Genomic DNA, 20,737 nt, shown 5'->3' with positions numbered 1-20,737 from the left:
CTGTAATTGAAATTCTGCTGAGAAGGTGGGTTAGTGTACAACCCTCACCCTTCTGCAAGGTCCTGGTTCCAGCTCTCCTCTCTGACTGCCCAAATGCACTCTGAAATATCAAACTAGAAAGCTTTGATGTGAGCTGCTTTTCAATAAACCTTTATCTTGGGATATGATGTCTGTCTTTCTGTTTGAAATCAGTGTGCAAATATATTGCCCTTAGTATTGCCAAACTCCAAGAATTTAAAATCCTGCCAGGCTCTCACGATACTTCAGATTTTTTTCTTTAAAAGCATGTGAGGTGAAACAGTACCTCGTTCTAAGTAAGTTCTTTATTTTTGTCATCTGTTTTTTGAGCATCCCAGGTAGAGTTTTGGTCAGGTTTTCAAGTTAATCTCTGCAACTCTTCTGAAAGCCAAAAGCGTACTTTTTATAAATGGAACCTGTGATATTTGAAGTCCCTAGAGCAAAATAAGCTTGATTGATAGTTAGCAGTATTTAGTAATCTGTGCATATTCAGGTGTTTTGTGGAGATGCGAAACTGTATTTTAAGGACTCAAATTTGTAAACATTGACACCTGCCACTTATGATGATGTTGCATTAACATTGCAAATTCCAAAACTACAGAAGAGACTAGAACTAGAAAAAAATCAAGACCTTATTTCGGAGGTATATACCCAACTTCTACTTAATGGTATGATAACTGACAGCTGGTAATGGCAAAATGCTTTGAATAAGGTTACAGGGATTAGAAAAGACTGCAACATATTTACAGTAAAACAAATAGTTAATAAATAGTTCAAGAATTCTATCAGATGTGAAATATACTAAGCTTTTGCTTGAAATATGCCTCCTATGTTGTAACACAGCATTCATCTCATTTCCTTCTCATACACATGAAGTATTTTTGTCTACATTTTCAATATCTGTTTAATTTATCACATTTTCTGAAAGTAATTTTTTTTAATGATATACTCAAGAACTGTCCTAGATTTTTAGAATATTTTTTTTTGGGCACCAGTCACCAATGATGTTTAGATTCTCTTTTGCAACTGGAACTATAAACATGGAAACGAGAATCATAAAAAAAAATTAAGCCTTTGTGAACTTCTTCTTGAGTTGATTCATATCTGTTATCAAAAACTCCAATAAAATAAAAATGTTTCAAGTTTTATATGATACAAAAGACAATAAAATATTTCTTTTTATTTTGAATTACAGATGGCATCTGCTCAAGATTCCAGATATGGCCAGAAAGATACATCTGACCAGAACTTTGATTACATGTTCAAACTGCTCATTATCGGCAACAGCAGTGTTGGGAAAACCTCCTTTTTGTTCCGATACGCTGATGATTCCTTTACATCTGCATTTGTAAGCACAGTTGGGATCGATTTCAAAGTAAAAACGGTTTTCAAAAATGAGAAAAGAATTAAGCTACAGATTTGGGTAAGCCAAAAATAATAATTCTATGAACTACACAAGCTGTAGCAGTTTGATAGATATTATTTAAGCTACTGTAGGTTTGCATTGAATGTCATAACCTTTATATATATACATATATATGGCATAGTGATGAAAAAGCAGCTAATTATTTCCTACATCTTTTTTCTGTCTTGAATAATTCAGTGTAGACAGTATTTTTAAGGTATTGGAAGTTCAGCAGAGTATATATTCTGAATTAAATTCCATTAAGAAATAACACAGGTTGACACATATTGATATCTGTGCAGTGGGGTGTAAACCACTGTGCCGTATATGGGTTATTGAAAATTGTGCACATTATTAAAAAGCACCTTGAAATACCAGTTAGGATCTGGTTTCTTCCCACAGAAATTATAAATTTATGTAGGAGCTGTGATAGTGGAGGCATAACAGAAGGCATAATTTTTTGCTCTGTTAGTTATGTTTGTCATCCTGATCATCGAAACATCTTCCTCCTGCTGAGGAAGCAAACGTATGGAAAGAGGGAGTGTTGCCCAAGTGCACAGAAACCCTTGTCCCTTGCCTACACGTTAGAGATGGTAGAAAGGTGCCAAATGTAGGAAAGTGTGATGCCAGGGCATAGATGTTCTTTTCTGCAAACTTCCCTCAGAAAGAAAGGATAGCTGAAACTTATTTGTGCAGGAGCCACTGATGCTCACATCTCCTAATTCTTAGGTGATACATACTTAAAAGAGAGGGGGGATAGCAAAACATTTAACAATGTGGGACCTGGAGTTAAAGCTTCAGGTCTTTGCCATTTTCCTTGGGTGCTTGAAGATTTTGAGCAATGTTTCCTTTGTGAGATATTTGTAACAGCCTTATTAAACAAGATTTTGGGGTTTTGTACATGAACACATGTAATTTAAAAATTTATTTAATGATAGGCAGCCATTAAATCTTGGGAAACCTTGGATCAAATACATCCAGTTCATCTGACATGTTTTGAACAGCAGATAAATTTAATATCTTTTGAATATGGCACGAAGGTGAATTTCCCAGAGTTTCCTAGGCTATATCTCATTCGTGTCTTTTTAGGTAGTCTTCATCCCTTGACACATCAAATCATTTGTTGTTCTGTTCCCTCTAGGAACTGGAACACAGACTTTTTGCCCTTCAACTTCTCTACCTTTTTAAGCTTATATTCTTGCTATTGTCATAACAGTGCTACGTACTAGGTAACTGTATGTCATGTGCATGCTTTCACTGCCCTAACTTGCTGGTTTCACTGTAGTACTTTAATGTTGGAGATCACGTAGTAATTCATATTGACATTACCTTATTATTTTTTGATAATAGAGCAATAAAATTGTGTTCACATTACAGTCTTTACACAGTTCTTCTTTTAACTACCAAATGTCCTCTACAATAGATTTTATTGTTCATGTCTCTCCTGGCAAAAGCAGCAACATTCGTTTATGATGTTATATTAACGTGATTAGTTTTACACTAGTATATTTCTCATAATGCCTGTCTGTGGCAGGCTACAAATACCTGCTTGGCTCGAAGCAGTCCATTAATCTGAATGTGTTCAGGGCAGTCTGTGGCATAGTAAGGATGTAGCAGCTGTATTCTTGACAGCTGGAATAAACTTCCAGTTCTAGCAAAACGGACATTTTGTTCTTCTTTGTATGGCAGCAACATGCATAGTCCACATGGACTCTGACAGTCCTTGCCTAAAAAAACTTGCAATTGAAACATGTGAAAAACAAGGGCGCCATGTCCTTTAGGGAGGAAGGAACAGAGGCTTAGAGCAAGTCACCTACCAGGACATAGGGTTAGAGACAGGACTTCGGATCTCAGGTTCATGATGAAGCTTTTTACCCCATCCAGCACTGCATCTTGGTTTGTGTTTTTTTCCCTTAAAATTTTAATACCGGTTCTTCAAAAGCCTTGTCTTTGACAAAGTAACTCAAATTGCAATAGCTCGCTATTGCTGTTTGCACTTTTTAGATGGAGTATTCTGCATTGGAGCATTGTGTTGCAGTTATGCTTGCTAGTAAATCAGTTGACTGTTGCACCTCTAGGACCTTCAGTTAAATCATTTACGTATCTCAGAAGCAATTCTAGTGCACAAAATCTGAAATAGAGCACTATTACCCCATCTCATAAGCCAACTCAGCAGCTGTATTGTTCTTAATATGCAGTATCTGTAGAGGTAACATCTGTCTATATATTATACTTTATTACTTTTCCTTAATTATGTGAATGTCCTTCTAAAATGAATAGTACTTCTGCAATATCCATTTCCATTTCAAACTGCATTTATGAAAGACCATTTATTTTAGGTAAAATATAAAATTTAATTAATTGTCGTGAGTGTGATTTGATGTTAATTCGGAGTAGAAACATGCATGAGGTTGTAACACTTCAAAATCACTGGCAAGGTATCTGGTGACATCATCTGGTAAATTACATTCAGCATTTATGAAATAAAATATTCTGCAAAATCTCACAGATTTGAATAGTCAGAAGAAACTGGAAATGCAACTTTAAAATGTGTTGTGAATAACAAGATCCAAACTGCCATGTCCTGCAGTGAAGAAATACATGGAATGACACTGTTCTGCTGTCCTTGCCTCGCAGTGAGATGCAGAAACGTGTAAATAGTAATGCTGTTAAGTCACTACAATTCCGTAGCTAGAGGCACAGTTAATCCAACATGTTACAATTTTGTACATATTCTTCTTGAGCAGACTTTTAAACTTCATGTTTAATAGCCCTTTCAGCATGATACTTTGTGTTGAACTTGAAGCTTGTCGGAGCTTGAAAGACTGATTTCCTCAGAATAAGATTCTCATATGCTTACCAGTGAAGGGTGGAAGTTTCTTTGAAAGTCAGCATTGGCACTCAAGGAAGCAAAATCATTATTTCTTAATAAAATTCACTATGTGATTATCACAGATGAACTAGCAAGGGTTAACAGGTTGAAGTAGGCGCTGTCCTACGTTTGGGATGCCCTACAGGTCTTTTGTTTGTTTGAGGTTTTTTCTTCCTTTGAGGCAATGGTGTCTTATTCTTGGATTCAAAAGACCTGAATTGAATTGTCTTCTTTGATTGTTCAAGTCAGGGAGGATGGAGCGCTAATACTTACCTTTATTACTTTCTCATATGGTCAGAAAGAGCCTGCTGGGCTCACGGTAACGTTTGCTTTTTTTCTTCTGAGTCAAACACCTTTCCACAGTATTTCTTACTGGAATTGAGAGAGGTTCAGAGTTCAAGTGCTATATTCATTAATGATAGGACATTACCTTGTCATAGGACCACCAGCTGGCCCTGAAATTTTATTTTACAGCAAGTTATAAATGTGACAACCCTGGTATGGACATTATGAAAACAGCATATTAACAGGGTTTTTACCTTTTAAAGGAGAGAAATACATAAAAAAAAAGATGTTTTACCTAAAAAAGTAATGATTTCTCAACAGAAACTGTAAGAAATTTTGGAAAGGAGTTGTGTCTGTATGGAGCACATAGGTGCATAGGATAAAAGTCCATCAGAAGGTTTTAGGATGTTTTACAGTGTCAAATAATAATTAGCAATACATTTTTCTTCCATTTGGTTTGAGCTAGTAATATTAAAGGGATGAGACTGGAAGGCTCTAAGATTCTTTCAGTTTCAAACTGCTAGATTTTAAGTTATGTTGAATTAAAAATAAAGGCTTGTCAATACTAATTCTGACAAAAATACACACTAAAGAAAACGATTAAAATGCTCAAAAAGGTGCAAATCAAGAAATAAAATTAAGTTTAACCTTATAAATCTCTTTCTGCATTCACTGTATAAATCACTACATTCAGTATACGCTGTAGCTGTGAGGCCATAAAGGTTTACATTACTTTTGTAAACTGACAGTGGTTTAATAGAAATAACAGGATGCAAGAGCTTATGGAGAAAATATATGCTACAGTAGAATTTGTTAGCTAACATTTAGAATAGACTATTTCAGTTGGAAGGGACCTAAAATGATTATCTAGTCCAACTGCTTGACCAATTCATGGATGACCAAAGGTTAAAGCATGTTATTAAAGGCATTGTCCAAATGCCTCTTAAACACTGACAGCCTTCGAGCATTGACCACCTCTCTAGGAAGCCTGTTCCAGGTTTGACCACCCTCTTGGTAAAGAAATGCTTCCTAATGTCCAGTCGAAACCTCCCCGGTGCAGCTTTGAATCATTCCCATGTGTCCTGTCACTGGGTCCCCGGGAGACGAGTTCAGCACGTCCCTCTGCTCTTCCCCTCCTCAGGAAGCTGTAGAGAGCAACGAGGTCAGCTCTCAGCCTCCTTCTCTCCACACTAGACAAGCCCAGAGTCCTTAGCTGCTCCTTGTAGGACATGCCTTCCAGCCCTTTCACTGAGGTTAGTCTAACAGGCCTGTAGTTTCCTGGGTCTTCCCTCATGCCTTTTTTGTAGACTGGAATAATATTCACTAGCTTCCAGTCAGCCGGGCCCTCCCCAGACTCCCAAGACCTTTGGTAGATGATAGAGAGGTGTCCTGCCATAATATTCGCTAACTCCTTCACAACTCTGGGATGAATCCCATGAGGCCCCATGGACTTGTGAACATTCAGCTGATATAACTGGTCCCTTACAATTTCGGCATCCACAAATGGGAAGTCACTGTTCCCACACTCATGGTCGTCTGATTCCGGGGACTGGGCAACCCAAGGCCTATCAGATTGTTACAGACTGAAGCAAAAAACACATCGAATGCCTCTTTCTTTTTCTTCCTGAGCTCCACCAGGAGTTCCCTGTTCAGCCAAGCTGGTCTTCTGCTCCACTTGCTTGAGACAGTGGAATTGCCTTCTCCTGCATTTCTAAAAGGTGGTTCTTAAAGACTGACCAGCACTTGTGGACTCCTAAGTCCTCAAAAGCAGATTCCCAAGGTACTCTGCTAAATAGCTCCCTGAATAGCTTAAAGTGTGTTCTCCTGAAGTCCAGGATAGCAACTCTGCTGTCCTTTTTTTCTCATTACACTGAAAATTTTAAACTCAACCATTTTGTGATCACTGTGGCCGCCTACTGTCACATCTCCCACGCATCCTTCTCTATTCCCAAATAGCAAGTCCAGGAGGGCTTCTTTCCTAGTTGGCTCACTGACTACCTGTGACGAAAAGTTATCATCTCCTACAAACTTCAAGAATTTCCAAGACAGCAATAATTACATAGTTTCTATCTGACTGGAGCACGTGGTGCAATTATCAGATAAGAACACTGCACTGCCTTCTGCTGCTTAGAATGCTTTTCCCTGAGACTAGCGATAGACTTCACAGACTAGGTACAGCGATCACACACAAATAAGATATCCTCCTAGAGCAGTGTAAGAGCTGCTTATGTTAGCATATCCTTCCTAGAACTGATTGTGATGGTTTCATTTGATACCCAAAATGTTACTGTCTTCACATCAACTCTTTCCTATAAATTGTCATAGAGCTTCGGGACTAAGCGAGGACTAGGTTTTACAAGCTGAATGAGGAAATCCAAAATCATCATTCAATAATTAGAACTATAGTAGCTGTTAAAAAAAATCAATAAATGTTAGGAACCTGATTTTTTGCTCTACAAGCTCCCTGACAGTGCTTTAGCATTAAAAAGGTGTTCAGTTAAAATATGAATATTTTTTTGTGTGTGTTTGTGTGTTAGGGGGTCTGTGGGAGTACCAGTGTGAAGGAAAATTGCCTTGATATTCCAGTGTTTACGGGGTATCCTGCAGTAACCTGGGAAGTGTGGAGGCAGTGCAATATTGCAGAAATATCCTGTAATGGTGACTAAGGCTATAGCATCACTGCAAGAATCACTAAATACACTGGTTCGGAAGAAAGGTAGTGAAAGCTGAAGTAATAAAAGAGTAGTTAAGAGTAACGTGTGGAGACAGAGGATAGCGACTGTAGCAAATGTTTCATCACAGGAATTTCAGGGCCTGATTTTGTCATATCTAACTCATCTGAGTATTTTAATTGGTACGATAGCCACATCAAAGTTTATTTCATGATTCCTTTCTCAGGTGCTAGTGACAATGTGTAGCTCCTGCTTTGAATACACAGCCTTTTTAGGCTTTAGTAAATGTAATATTGAAAATGAAATTTCCTCATCTCAGCATGAAAAATCAAATGTGTATCCAGTAATGTATTAGGTAACACATGATTTGAAGACAGCGATATAGAAGGCCGAAAACTGCAGGGATTTGGGATTTCTCTGGATCCATCTGTGCTAGTAAATTACATATACCAAGACCGTCCTTTGGCACTGAATCCAGCTGGCATGCAATAGCTTCTGTCCATACGTTTAAACCCTTTTAGTCTCTGAAAGAGGACGGACACCTCCAGATTCTGTATTGCAAAAGGTCTCTGTCCTGTGCTAAGTCCTGAGCCTTGCCCAGGAGCTGTTTTGCAGAGTGCTAGCAAGCCTGGGTCAAAACTGTGCCGGAAAACATGCTGGCAGTTTCACAGTATAGACAAATTCTATAGACAAATTCTATAGCCAAAAATGCTCCCTGGCACAATTTAATCTGCTGTTACAGACATGGCCTGGAAGCACAGCAGCTCCAGCCAGCCTTAGGTTAGGCTGACCTGTCTGTGGTGATAAGCAATGCAATGTGTTCACAAATGTTAAAAGGCTCTAAAGGAATCATTCCTGGGAAAAGATGGTTTATGAGGAATGTAGTTGTGAAGGCTGGAATGCAAACTCTTTCTGGACTTCTCCTGTTAGCTGAAACAAGGTGAAGTTATGGGCAGCTTTTGTTTTGGTTTAAGCTGCCCTTCAACAGGTGAATGTTATCCCAGCTGTGGTTGGATAATCCTAGCCTAAAATATTCCCTTTGTTCTCCTTTGCTTATTTCTACACAATACATTTCTTTGAAGGGCCATGAAGAATATCTGCTTGAAAGTTTTGGGATAGGAACCTATTTTCATACGGCTGTATTATTTCATGCAGTGCTTCTTACATTTTCACTGAGAGCTCTTCCACATATGTGCAAGTCGTATTTGGTATACTGTATTTCTCAGAAATTTCAGCATTCATTAATCATTATTTTTCCATAATTGTTTTTTTTTCCCTTTTTTTTTTTTTGTAGCACCTGGAGTTTTCATCAACAAATATTAAAGATTTGCACAGCCAAGGGAAAGCCCATTAATGGTACAGACATTGTACAGATATTGTTTTCTGATCTCAGTCACAGAACCGCCAGGAGTTTTTAATCTTTTTATAGCTTGGGGATCTTAGTTACTTCTAGAAGTTGTATATTTTCCTCAGTTCAGGTTTCTTAGTGCTCTCTTTACCTTGCCCAGTTTATTCTGTATTCTGTTTCTTGTACATGTTCTTCTGTTTATATTAAAGTTGAGTCCATGGATCCAGTTCAGCTCAGATTTCCATTGTTTTAGGTAAGTGGCCAAGAAAAAAAAAGACTGAATATCATAGAATCATAGAATTATAGAATGGTTTGAGTTGGAAGGGAACTTAAAAATCATGTAGTTCCAACCCCCCTGCCATGGGCAGGGACACCTCCCACTGGACCAGGCTGCTCAAAGGCCCATCCCAACCTGGCCTTGAACACTTCCAGGGATGGGGCATCCACAGCTTCCCTGGGCAACCTGTGCCAGTGCCTCACCACCCTCACAGGAAAGAATTTCTTCCTGATATCCAATCTAAATCTACCCTCGTTCAGTTTGAAGCCATTACCCCTTGTCCTGTCATTACACTGCCTCATAAAGAGTCCCTCCCCATCCTTCCTGTAGGCCCCCTTTAGGTACTGGAAGGCTGCTCTAAGGTCTCCTTGGAGCCTTCTTTTCTCCAGGCTGAACAACCCCAGTTCTCTCAGCCTGTCCTCATAGCAGAGGTGCTCCAGCCCTCTGATCATCTTCATGGCCCTTTGCTGGACATGTTCCAACAAGTCCACATCCTTCCTGTGCTTAGGACTCCAGGGCTGGACGCAGGACTCCAGGTGGGGTCTCACCAGAGCAGAGCAGAGGGGCAGCATCACCTCCCTTGACCTGCTGGCCATGCTTCTTTTGATGCAGCTGAGTATGCGGTTGGCTTTCTGGGCTGCAAGTGCGCATTGCCAGCTCAGGTTGAGCTTCTCATCCACCAACACCTCCAAGTCCTTCAGGTGCTGCTCTCAATCCATCCTCCACTGAGCCTGTATTTGTGCTTGGGATTGCCATGACCCAGGTGCAGGACCTTGCACTTGGCCTTGTTCACTTTTAGCCAGTGAAGTGGAAATGAACAGGTGGGAAGGGGAGATGGCTAATGTAGATATTTGTTGGGGAAAATAAAACTGCTTACCTAAAATGCAGACAAGACAGCTTGCCTTTTCTCTAGACTTTAGTAGATGCTAGTAGTTTATATAATCTATGTAATGTATACATAATGTAAATAGTTTATATAGCTTGAAGTTTAACAGCATCACAGCAGAAGGAAATATAAGCAGAGACTGAAAAGATAATATGTGTGCTGCTATTTGAAGTTTGACTGTAATTGCTCATACAATGATGTGGGAGAAAGCACCAAAGAGTCTGAGTGAGAATGGGACCAAGAGTTTATGAGACAGGGCACAATAAATGGTGTAAAAAGCTAGAAACAACTACAGATACTACATGTGACGGCTGGTATTATTTCCTTGCAAATCACACTGCAAAAGCAGTAGTGCAGTTCTTTACTAGAAAACACAAAACTGAAATCTGTAAAACTTCTTTGCAAGAAACACTACCTTGGGACCTATTCCCCGTGTAAAATATAGATGCATCCATTATAAAAAACTACTTGTTGTATTTCTTGTATTGATTGTAAAACTACTTGATGTATTTCCTTTATAGAACCAAGGCCCAAAGAAGTGGGCCAAAGAAGATCTTGGCAATGTAAAAGACATACTCAGTTCAGATGTATTTCAGTGCAAAGAGCACATGCTGTACGTTTTGTGAGGTTGGCCACGTTGGCCAGTGATGGCACTTCTAAAATTGATATGCTTTTACTTAAAAAGTACGACTGACTATTCAAATATTGATGTGACATTACAATTTTACTGCTCTTAAAAGCACTTCTTGATGAATTCAAACATTGTCTCTAAACCCACCTCAAAACAAGGATGGTGCCTATCACTTCAGCACCCTGGCTTTCACTGCTGAAACTGCTACTTTACTGTGATTTTAAAGTTTCCTTAATGTTTTTGTTATCACAACAGCAGATGATGAATTGAAAGACACATTCTTACCTTTACATCTCAGAAAGCTGATAGGATATGTGAAGCATCAAGGCATATAAAGCTCCGTGGTTGCTGAAATGCTGCAAGAAGATGTAATGTTAGTATTACTTCTTAGCTATAAACAATGTAGTTATTTTCATGTTTCTTTTCAGCTCCTTCCCCTCTGCTGCTTCTACTTCTAGTCTGTGAATCCATCTACTTAGGTAAATGCATACTGGGGCTTCTGATTGTCTTTCAGTTGGACCACCTGCTTTTCTGTTTTCCAGTTAAAGTTGCGCTGCTAAGGAATTATATGGTTCTGGGAATGGTAACCATGTACAGAGCCCTTCAGCCTCAGGCCTATGATTTAAATCCAGGTCAGAATTGATCAATAGCTGTTTCTGTTTTATGGATGTTTCGTTCATCTGTGTGAAATGAATTCCAGAGTCACAGAATAGTTTCTTATTAACGTGTCCACTTTGCTTCTTCTAAAACTATCTGAAATTCTGATGTTGCAAACACTTCTGAACATTCTTAACATGCATGATTCCACTGATTCTTTTAGACGTAAAATTGTTTTTTAGCCATTTGTTATTATCATGTGTACTTTGTGCTCTATACTCCTTCCTAGGCAACTGCTTTTGTCCATTGTCAGGATATCAGGCTAGAGAGCCCGGTGGCCTGATCCCGTGTGCTTGCTCTTACACTCATACACATGAAAGTGGTGCAAACTCCTGGCCTCAGATAGTTTGGAGTGGAAACTTGAGGTAAATGTCAGTCCTGTAATTGCAACTAGCATTTAATTCCACTATATTTCCCAGTATTCCAATGTCTTTGTGAAAGCCTTCTGTAATATTAGATCAAAGATTTCACTCTCTTACAACGTTCTCTGCTTTACAAAACCCTCCATTGCCTACTTCAACAATTTTGCAAGCTTTCCTTGCAGCATAGGAATCATGTCCCTGTGACTAGCTTAGCACTATATATATCATATCTGGACTTTAAATATTCTCTGACAAAGACTCCTGTTATCAGTAGAACGATTTGTCAGTATTCAAAGGCAAAGATTAATTGGAAAGAGAAGGTGGCGTTTAGCATAATTAAAATTCTAAGTAAGGCTCATCTCGCTGTTTAAGTGGAAATTTCCATGGGTATTCTTTAAGAGGAACTGAGCTAGTGTAAGACACTTTCTAGAACACTTTTCTGTCGCGTGTCTTAGGCAGTTTTCTTCATTGTACTCCTGGGAAATGCATCCTGCCATCATTTAGGCCAACAAATCATCATCCTGACAGATCTAAAGTAATTGCAGCTCCCCATTAACTTGCGACCAGGCAGTCTGGTATAACATTTTTTCAGCTGCCCTTGCCTTCCACATCATGATCTGCAACTCACCGGCTTTTCCCATGCAGAGAAGCATACACCAGTGGGAGAACTGTCACGGACCAGCACTTATATGTGTGCAAGCATCACATAGATGCTTACAAAGAGCATAGGCTCTTTAAAAATTGGTGATGAGAAAAGGAAAAGGAAGACAGAAAAGTTTTTCATCCATGTGTACCTGAATAGCAAGATCTTTGATTTTGCTTTATGTGAGGAGTCAGGATGGGAAGGAACGACAATTTCGCTGTACATTTCGCAAGAACATTAACTTTGGGCTAACACTGAAATAAACTGTTTTAATTGTTCAGGTTTAATAAAAGCCAAAGAAATTTGACAGTATACTTTAAACTGTGAGATGCAGCTTAAACTTACTAGGCTATCATTTTAAGAAGCTAGAATAAGTCTATTTCTAAACTGAAATTAATGTTGACAGCATTCCTTAAAGTGAAATCAACTGTGCTGCCAGGTCCTATGAACCATTTTAACAGCACGTTTAAACATCTCTACAGCTGCAGTGAATCTACAAAGAAAAAAAAAAAAAAAGCCCAAACAGGCTATTCGCTGCATTTTAATAAGATTCGTGTTGTAGATTAGAGCAAAATGTTGCATTCTTGCTGTGCAGTTGTTGCTTTGAAATCGGAGGACCAGACCCTTGGACAGGAGCCATAATGTAAATAGCATGAAAAAGGCTGCGTAGAAACAGTATTTAAAGCTCACTTTTGCCTTCTCCTGCTGCTCTGTGCAAGCTGCTTCCCTGGCTGTTTTAGAACAGCTTGAAGTCATTCTGAAATTATGCTGGGTTGAGACGGGCATAAGTGACTGAGGGAGGATGGGGGTCATACAAAAGCAACACATTTTTATTTAATGCTGCTCAGTTTGCCCTATGTTCTGTAAGTAAGCTTAAGTGCATTTTATAAGAAGCTGGAGCCACAAAGGGCTCTGTGTCACATCAGGATAATGTTTGTAGCAGCTAACACATTATGGACAATGCACTCACCTTTTACATGTGAAATGATGACACCAAGCAAAACAGCATTCCTGGAGGATTTAGCTCTTTATTTACCTTGTTATTTCTTTGTCAACTAAGAAAAATCAGTTAGTTACTAGGAAAAAACCTTTTGTGAAAGCCTTCTGTAATATTAGATCAAAGATTTCACTCTCTTACAACGTTCTCTGTTTACAAAACCCTCCATTGCCTACCTCAACAATTTTGCAAGCTTTCCTTGCAGCATAGAAATCATGTCCCTGTGACTAGCTTAGCACTATATGTATCGTAGCTGGACTTTAAATATTCTCTGACAAAGAGTCCTGTTATCAGTAGAACGATTTGTCAGTATTCAAAGGCAAAGATTAATTGGAAAGATTTGATTTTGCTTCATGTGAAGAGTCAGGATGGGAAGGAACGACAATTTTGCTGTGATAGGGGTCTGAAGCAAGAACATTAACCTTGGGCTAACACTGAAAATCAAATAAGCTGTTTTAATTTTTCAGGTTCAATAAAATCCAAAGAAATCTGACAGTATACTTTAAACTGTTTTGGTTTTTTTTCCAGTAGGGAAGCTTCTTTTTTCACTTTTCTTTCTTTTCAGTGTAGTTGAAGGCTAATCTCCTTCAATCTTTTCTGAATAAATATATTGTTCTTCTGTAATCATCTAGGTGTTTTCTGGTTTAACCCAGATTTGTGTATTACTAACTGCTCATAAACAAGTTCTTTCCACAGTTTTTACCTGCTATGACTTTATTTATTTATTAATTGCAGCTTGAGAGATACAGAGAATTTTGCCTCAATGAATTCAGTCAACAGCTCAGATGGAAGTTGTTGATGGTGTAGTTTAGTCAACTTGTTCATTCTAAAGTTAGGACAGCGAGAATGATACTTGGTGGACATTTTTGCCCCATACAGATTGGATACTATTGAATTTGATTTATTTGGAAATAAAGCCAACCCTGCAGAAAGGACTATGAAGTAACTTCATATAGAGGTTTCAGGTTTTCCTTTCTGGATGGTTTGGTCTGTCATGCTGGCTAACAAGGCCTATATTTGTTCAGCTTAATGAATCATTCTAGGATGAGCTGAGCTAAAAAAAGCCTGGAAGTGTAATATTTTATAATTCTATATTCACCTATAATTAGGACTTGTATTTTCTGCAGTGTCCTGAAAATTTCCAGGACTGCTTATTTCTGACTTATTTCTATCTTATTTCTCAATACAAATAAGAGTCTTTAAATGTATGAACATAAGGAATGAAGGAAATTTCCTGGAGAAGATGGAGTTTAGTAATGAAAAGAAGGGTGGGTAAGGAACTAATGACAAGGTGTCTTGAAAGGAGAGGACATCAGACTTAGAATGCATTGTGGGAAGGTGTTAGGACTCAAATAATTAGTAAACTTAATACATAGTCAGCATATGCTAATGAAACTTGTTAATGATGGGAAGTTGGGAAGTGTTACCAGTATAGAAGAGGATCAGTATATCATACAGAAAAAAATAGCGACTTTCAAGTGTCAAGTAACAGAAATGGAATTTAGTGTAACAGTACAAAATTGGGCACTTCGGGAACAACAGTAAGAAATTATTTTAGAAACTAGAAGTTATTCAGTTAGGAACCACTGAAGAAAGGTACAATCTGAGTATACGAAAAAGAAAGGATTCCTACCAACCACCCAATGAACAACAGTTAATATGGCTCTTGCACATACCTGGTTAAGCCTATCCAGAGGAAAATACTTCCTTATTTATATTCGTTCGATTATTCCATTATCTACTACACTGGACATACTTCATACATGCAGTGGAAATGAATGCTTGTATGATACTTTGAATATGGCAGTGGTCTTATTTATTCAGGTATTTGTCTTGCTTCATGTCCGTGGGCCACCATCCTTCTTCCTGTTCTTATTTAGGTGAAATTCCTTTTACAAAGTCTATCCATGCAGGTGCTAAGAATGCTTTTTTCACAGAACTCTTCTTCAGGCAGTTTAATGAAATGAGGGGGTTAGAATAGTGTCATTAGCTGGCTGCATCCCATAAGATATAGCTGGTGGCAGGCAGGGAGAGTAATAACAGAAGCGTGACTTACGGGTGATAAACAGGAAATCAATTTGGTCATTGGGTATGATGAATCCAGTAGACAAAGAAACTCACTAAATAGCAACTGAGTGTGAACTTCTCTGTTTGCCATGTTGCGGGGAGTACAGAATCAGGGCAGAAAGGCATTAAAAAAATCATATGATAGCAAAGGGGGTTATAGTTGCTTTGTCTGGGCAATGGAAAGGCTTAGAAAACCAGTATTGTGCTAATTGAAGGGGAAGAGAGAAAAAAATATTTGATTGAAGCATATATGAGGAGTCCTGTGAAAATGAATGTCACACCTGAAGCAAGACAGTAATTAACAGCCTGAAGGATAAAAAGACCTTACAGAAAAGTCAGATCGTCCAGGAGAAATGCCTCTGCACTGAGAACAATGAATGCTGTTATGACTGTACAGGAGCAGGAGTCTTAAAAGCTAAATGGAAAAAACATTGACAGAAGATGACATTTGTATATAGCACCCTTAATTGGACATCAGCTCTGGGGATTAAACCCGTATATATTTAGAGCTAAAATCATGAGCACTTCTTGCTTTATTTGAAAGGCTAAAACTGCCTACAGGAATGTCCTGTTGTAAACCAGTTATTATAAGGGCTCGTCTATATAAGAGAAATAAGCCTGCAACTTTAAAGGGATAGAAAGAAGAAAACGTGGAATCTCTTGATACATTTCCTCAGTCCCATACAGTTAGATAAGAAGTGGAAGTCCTTGCTAAAGGGCACTGGACATGCTAAAGTTTACATGAGTTAAGAGGAATCTGGACAAATTCGTGTAAGAGATACTCACTGAGGGCATTTGTAGACATAGAAACTACTTCTAGGTCAGGAAATCACAGAGCTACATGTGCTTGTAGATTAAGGGGATGTTAAAAAGAGCTATCATCTATGTCTACCTTGCTGTTACAATTTTCCCATAGCAGAGGATACCAACTTTTGATCTGACCCAGCAAGACTGGTTGTACATAAATGTTTATTTACTGTAAAACAGATCAGTTCTTTGCCTTGTTCCAGCAAAAGCTTTCCAGCTTTTTATGAAACTATATTTCCTATCTAGAAAAGTGCAAGAAAATTCTTTTACAGCCATTTTAATACTCAGGCCTCCGTAATGTACAAATGAGCCTTAATACTTTGAAAATAACAGGATCCGGGGATATAGATATTTTACCTGCCTGTGTCTTACAAGAAGATTTTCTGAAAGCTGTCATGTGGCAGTGCACAAGTAATCACAGAAGAGGTTGGAGGTGAAGCATGGCAGGACTGCAGTCTTCTTGTTTCATCATGGTGAAGGATGTAGGGTCGGGAACTGTGTATATTCCAGCAAATTTTATAGTAATACTTGTGCTTTGATTCCTGTTTTTAAAGGATTGCTAAGAGGCTGAAGTTGGTGTAATTCTCTTGTAGTTCCTGGTAGATCACATACTAGCTTTCTTTTGCTAAATTATAAAATTTCTTTACTTCTTTTTAAGCCTCAGATACCACAGTCTATTTCCTTTTGAATTCTAGAAACACTAGGCCCCAGTGCAGCGGTTCTTAGCCATCCATATTTGGGCCCATGGCATCCTCTAGGACAGCCGGACATGGTCTGTGAAATGACTGTAGGTTAAAAAATAAAATACATACTCACACATATAAGCAACAAAGCAAAATGAATGAAAATTTGTAGTTTACATTACTAGCCCAACTTGTATTGGTCTAGAAATAAAAACCTGTGGGGCATGTCTGAAAAATAAGTTCATAGAATCATTAGGTTGGCAGGGACCTTAAAGGTCATCTAGTTCCAGCTCCCTTGCCATAGGCAGGGACACCTTCCACTAGACCAGGTTGCTCAAAGCCCCATCCAGGCTGGTCTTGAACACTTCCACGGATGGGGAATCCACAGCTTCTCTGGGCAACCTGTTCCACTGCCTCACCACCCTCAGAGTGAAAATTTCTTCCTGATATCTAATCTAAATCTATCCTCCTTCAGTTTTAAACCATTACCCCTTGTCCAATCACTACATACCCTTGTAAAAAGTCCCTCTCCAGTTTTCTTGTAGTCCTCCTACACATACTGGAAGGCCACTACAAGGTCTCCCCAGAGCCCTCTCTTCTTGAGGCTGAAAAGCCCCAACTCTCTCAACCTGTCCTCAAAGGAGAGGTGCTCCAGCCTTCTGTTCATCTTCATGGACCCATTCCATGGTCCCTCTGCTGGACCCATTCCAACAGGTCCATGTCCTTCTTATGTTGGGAGCTCCAGAGCTGGACACAGTACTCCAGGTGGGGTCTCACCAGAGCAGAGTAGAGGGGCAGAATCACCTCCCTTGACCTGCTGGCCGTGCTTCTTTTGATGCAGCCCAGGATGCAGTTGGCTTTCTGGGCTGCAAGTGTGCATTGCCAGCTCATGTTGAGCTTCTCATCCACTAACACCTCCAAGTCCTTCAGGTGCTGCTCTCAATCCATTCTCCACTGAACCTGTATTTGTGCCTGGGATTGCCATGACCCAGGTGCAGGACCTTGCACATGGCCTTGTTGAACTTCATGAGGTTCGCACAGGCCCACCTCTTAAGTCTGTCCAGGTCTCTCTGGATGGCATCTCTTTCCTCCAGCATGTCAACTGCTCCACACAGCTTGATGTCGTCACCAAACTTGCTGAGGGTGCACTCAATCCCGCTGTCCATGTCACCAACAAAGATGTCAAAAAGTACTGGTCCCAGTACCAGCCCCGGAGGAACATCACTTGTCACTGGTCTCCACTTGGACGTTGAACCGTTGACTACAACTCTTTGAGTGTGACCATCCAGCCAATTCCTTATCTAGAGAGTGGTCCATCCATCAAATCCATGTCTCTCCATCCTTAGAGATAAGGATGTCATGCAGCACAGTGTCAAATGCTTTGCACAAGTCCAGGTTGATGACATCTGTTGCTCTTCCTTTATCCACCAATGCTGTAATGCCATCATAGAAGCCACCAAATTTGTCAGGCACGATTTGCCCTTAGTGAAGTCACGTTGGTTGTCACTGATCACCTCCTTATTTTCCACGTGCCGTAGCAGAGATTCCAGGAGGATCTGCTCCATGATCTTGCTGGTCACAGAGGTGAGACTGGCTGGCCTGTAGTTCCCTGGATCTTCTTTTCTTCCCTTTTTGAAAAATGGGCATTTTGTTTCCCCTTTTCCAGTCAGCAGGAATGTCACCGGACTGCCACGACTTCTCAAATATGATGGATAGCAGCTTAGCAACTTCATCCACCAGTTCCCTTAGGACCCAGAGATGTCATCAGGTCCCACAAATTTGTGCACCTTCAGGTTCCTCAGCTGGTCTTGAACCTGGTCTTCTCCTGTGGTGGGCAGTACCTCATTCTCCCAGTCCCTCCTTTGCCTTCTGCAACTTGGGCAGTGTGGGTAGAGCCCTAACCAGTGCAGACTGAGGTAAAAAAGGCATTGAGTACCTCAACCTTCTTGGGGTCCTGGGTGACCAGGTCTCCAGTTGAGTAACCTTGACTTGGAAAGTCCTATATTCCCTCTGTAAACATAGGAATGCTGCTATCTCCTATCTGATTTGCAGTAGCCATTCTCTCTTGAGCTCTTAGTTTCTTTTTTATTCTTCCTTTGTATAAACTATGGAGTTCACTATGACCACACAACAGCCTTTGGGACTTAATTCTTTGATATTTTCCATTTTGTGTTGCTGGGTAGGAAGTGAAATAGAATTGCATGACTTACTTTCTCTTTGCATATAAAAGAATAAGTACGTCTTTATAAGAGTGGGAGAAGATTTTCAGGGAAGACTGGCCTAGGTTTGCATGAGGAGATTGTTGTATTTTGAACATGTTCTGGAAAGGTACTGGGGGCTGTCTCTGTTGACAATGATGGACACACGTTCATCTAATCCATCTTTTGTCTTAGTGCAATCACTGTGCAAAGCAAAGTTTCTAGCATGGAAAGGGTCTCAAACACAAAGCAATGACACAGGAGCACAGCATGGCAGCCCTCACATAGCAAAATGTTTTTCTAAACCTTTCTATGTGTGGGGGCTTTTTTCTTTTTCCTTTTGCTTTTTTACCTGATTTACTTCCATGTAGTACAATGAGAACATAAAGAGTATCCAGTGCTTTTGCCTAATTTACAGCCCAACTCCAGATGAACTCTGCTGACTGAAAAGGTAAATTTGGGCATTATTCCCTGTGTACAGAAGTTCTTAGGAAATAAGATCATTCTGCAGGCCAGGACAATTCACTTCGCACAGGTGTTTCTATATTGATTATACAGATTCTGTGTTAATGGTTTGCCCAAATATAACTTCCAACAGACCAAAATGAGCGTATGTCTTTTGTGAGAACTTGAGTTTTCAAGAGTGGCACTCATCTTTTACTATGGCTGTTTCTTTTGGAAACGTATAGTTAAATCCACAGGTAGTCCAGTGACAGAGGGATATCTTGTTTAGTGTCTACATAGAGTGAATCTTAAATGCTGGGAGTTTCTTTTCTTTTAGCAATTTAAAAAAAACTGGGTAGTGTCACCTACATTAAATGTCCATTAGTATATCTTCCATTGATTTGTCCCATTAAATAAAATTCCAAACCTAAGTAACATAGTATTTTTTTTCTGACTGCATTGTGGATTTTGTTAGTGGTATATGAACAAGGGTTCTAAATGTGGTTGACTGTTTCATAGTTTTTTATCACATATAACTTATAATAATAGAACAAATCCTCCTCTATGGCAAATCACTTCCAAGTCTGAAAGAACCAATGTTGTATTACTGTGATTCATCCTCTTGGTAACCCAAATTGTATCTCCAGGGCTGCCAGACTCGTTTCATCGAGTACTGTGACTGTTGTGACGGAGTCAGCAGCTATGTTGTAGGTAAGCCAACCTCTGATTATTACGTCAGAAGATTTTCTATTACACAGCAAAATTGAGTGATGTTTTCTGGACCTATCCTGATGACATTTCCACTCAGATTTCTAAATCTGATACGCTTGTGGACAGAATTTCCAAACCTGGTGATTGCTCCTGAGTAGTTCAACAAAGAAAGCCTTCAGAAAAGTATACAATAGCAACTTCTCATTTTATCTATTCTGGAATCGTAAGTAACTGTTACACTTAGGGACACATTGTCAGTTGATATGCATCAGTGTTCCACCAAAGTGAAAAGAGACAAGTTAACAAGCTTGCTAAGGCAGAGATCCAGGTTGTATATTGGAAAATGGGGGCAGGAGAGGCAACACAGAAGTGGAATCAGAAACTTAAGGTCTTAATCAGCTAAGATTTATATATCTGCTCTAATGGCTGATGTAACTGATGGTCAGAAATACCTGTATTCATAAGGTGATTTATTCTGTGCTAAAATATGTCTCTAAAATAAATACTCCCCATAAAAATTTCCTTTGTGGAAATGTATGTTCTATTAAACTGAGAAAGAAGTAGGCCTAAAATATAGTAAAACAGGTGCTTATATGGCTGAGTCCCACCCTTAGCAGCTGGAAAACAAAGGAATACCTTTGACAACAAGAAGAGTTAAGTCGTGGCTTTACATATTTTTGCAAAATTCTGTACTATGTAAATTAATAACCACTAGAGCACTTCGGGCACGTTACGAGTAGTACAGATGATATTAAGGAGACACTAACCGATGAA

At 39.3% G+C, this 20,737-nt stretch overlaps 1 protein-coding gene across 1 annotated transcript in view; it reads left to right on the top strand.

Moving 5' to 3' along the window:
• Positions 1 to 20,737, top strand: part of RAB3C (RAB3C, member RAS oncogene family) — a 132,381-nt gene that overhangs the window by 8,625 nt on the left and 103,019 nt on the right. The window contains exon 2 of the mRNA XM_063320168.1: positions 1,214 to 1,441. Within this exon, the coding sequence (XP_063176238.1) occupies positions 1,214 to 1,441 (228 nt within the window). The remainder of the gene's footprint in view (positions 1 to 1,213; positions 1,442 to 20,737) is intronic.

Source organism: Chroicocephalus ridibundus, chromosome Z, assembly GCF_963924245.1.
Source record: "Chroicocephalus ridibundus chromosome Z, bChrRid1.1, whole genome shotgun sequence".
NCBI lineage: Eukaryota > Metazoa > Chordata > Aves > Charadriiformes > Laridae > Chroicocephalus > Chroicocephalus ridibundus.
This window is presented reverse-complemented; position numbering and strand designations above follow the sequence as displayed.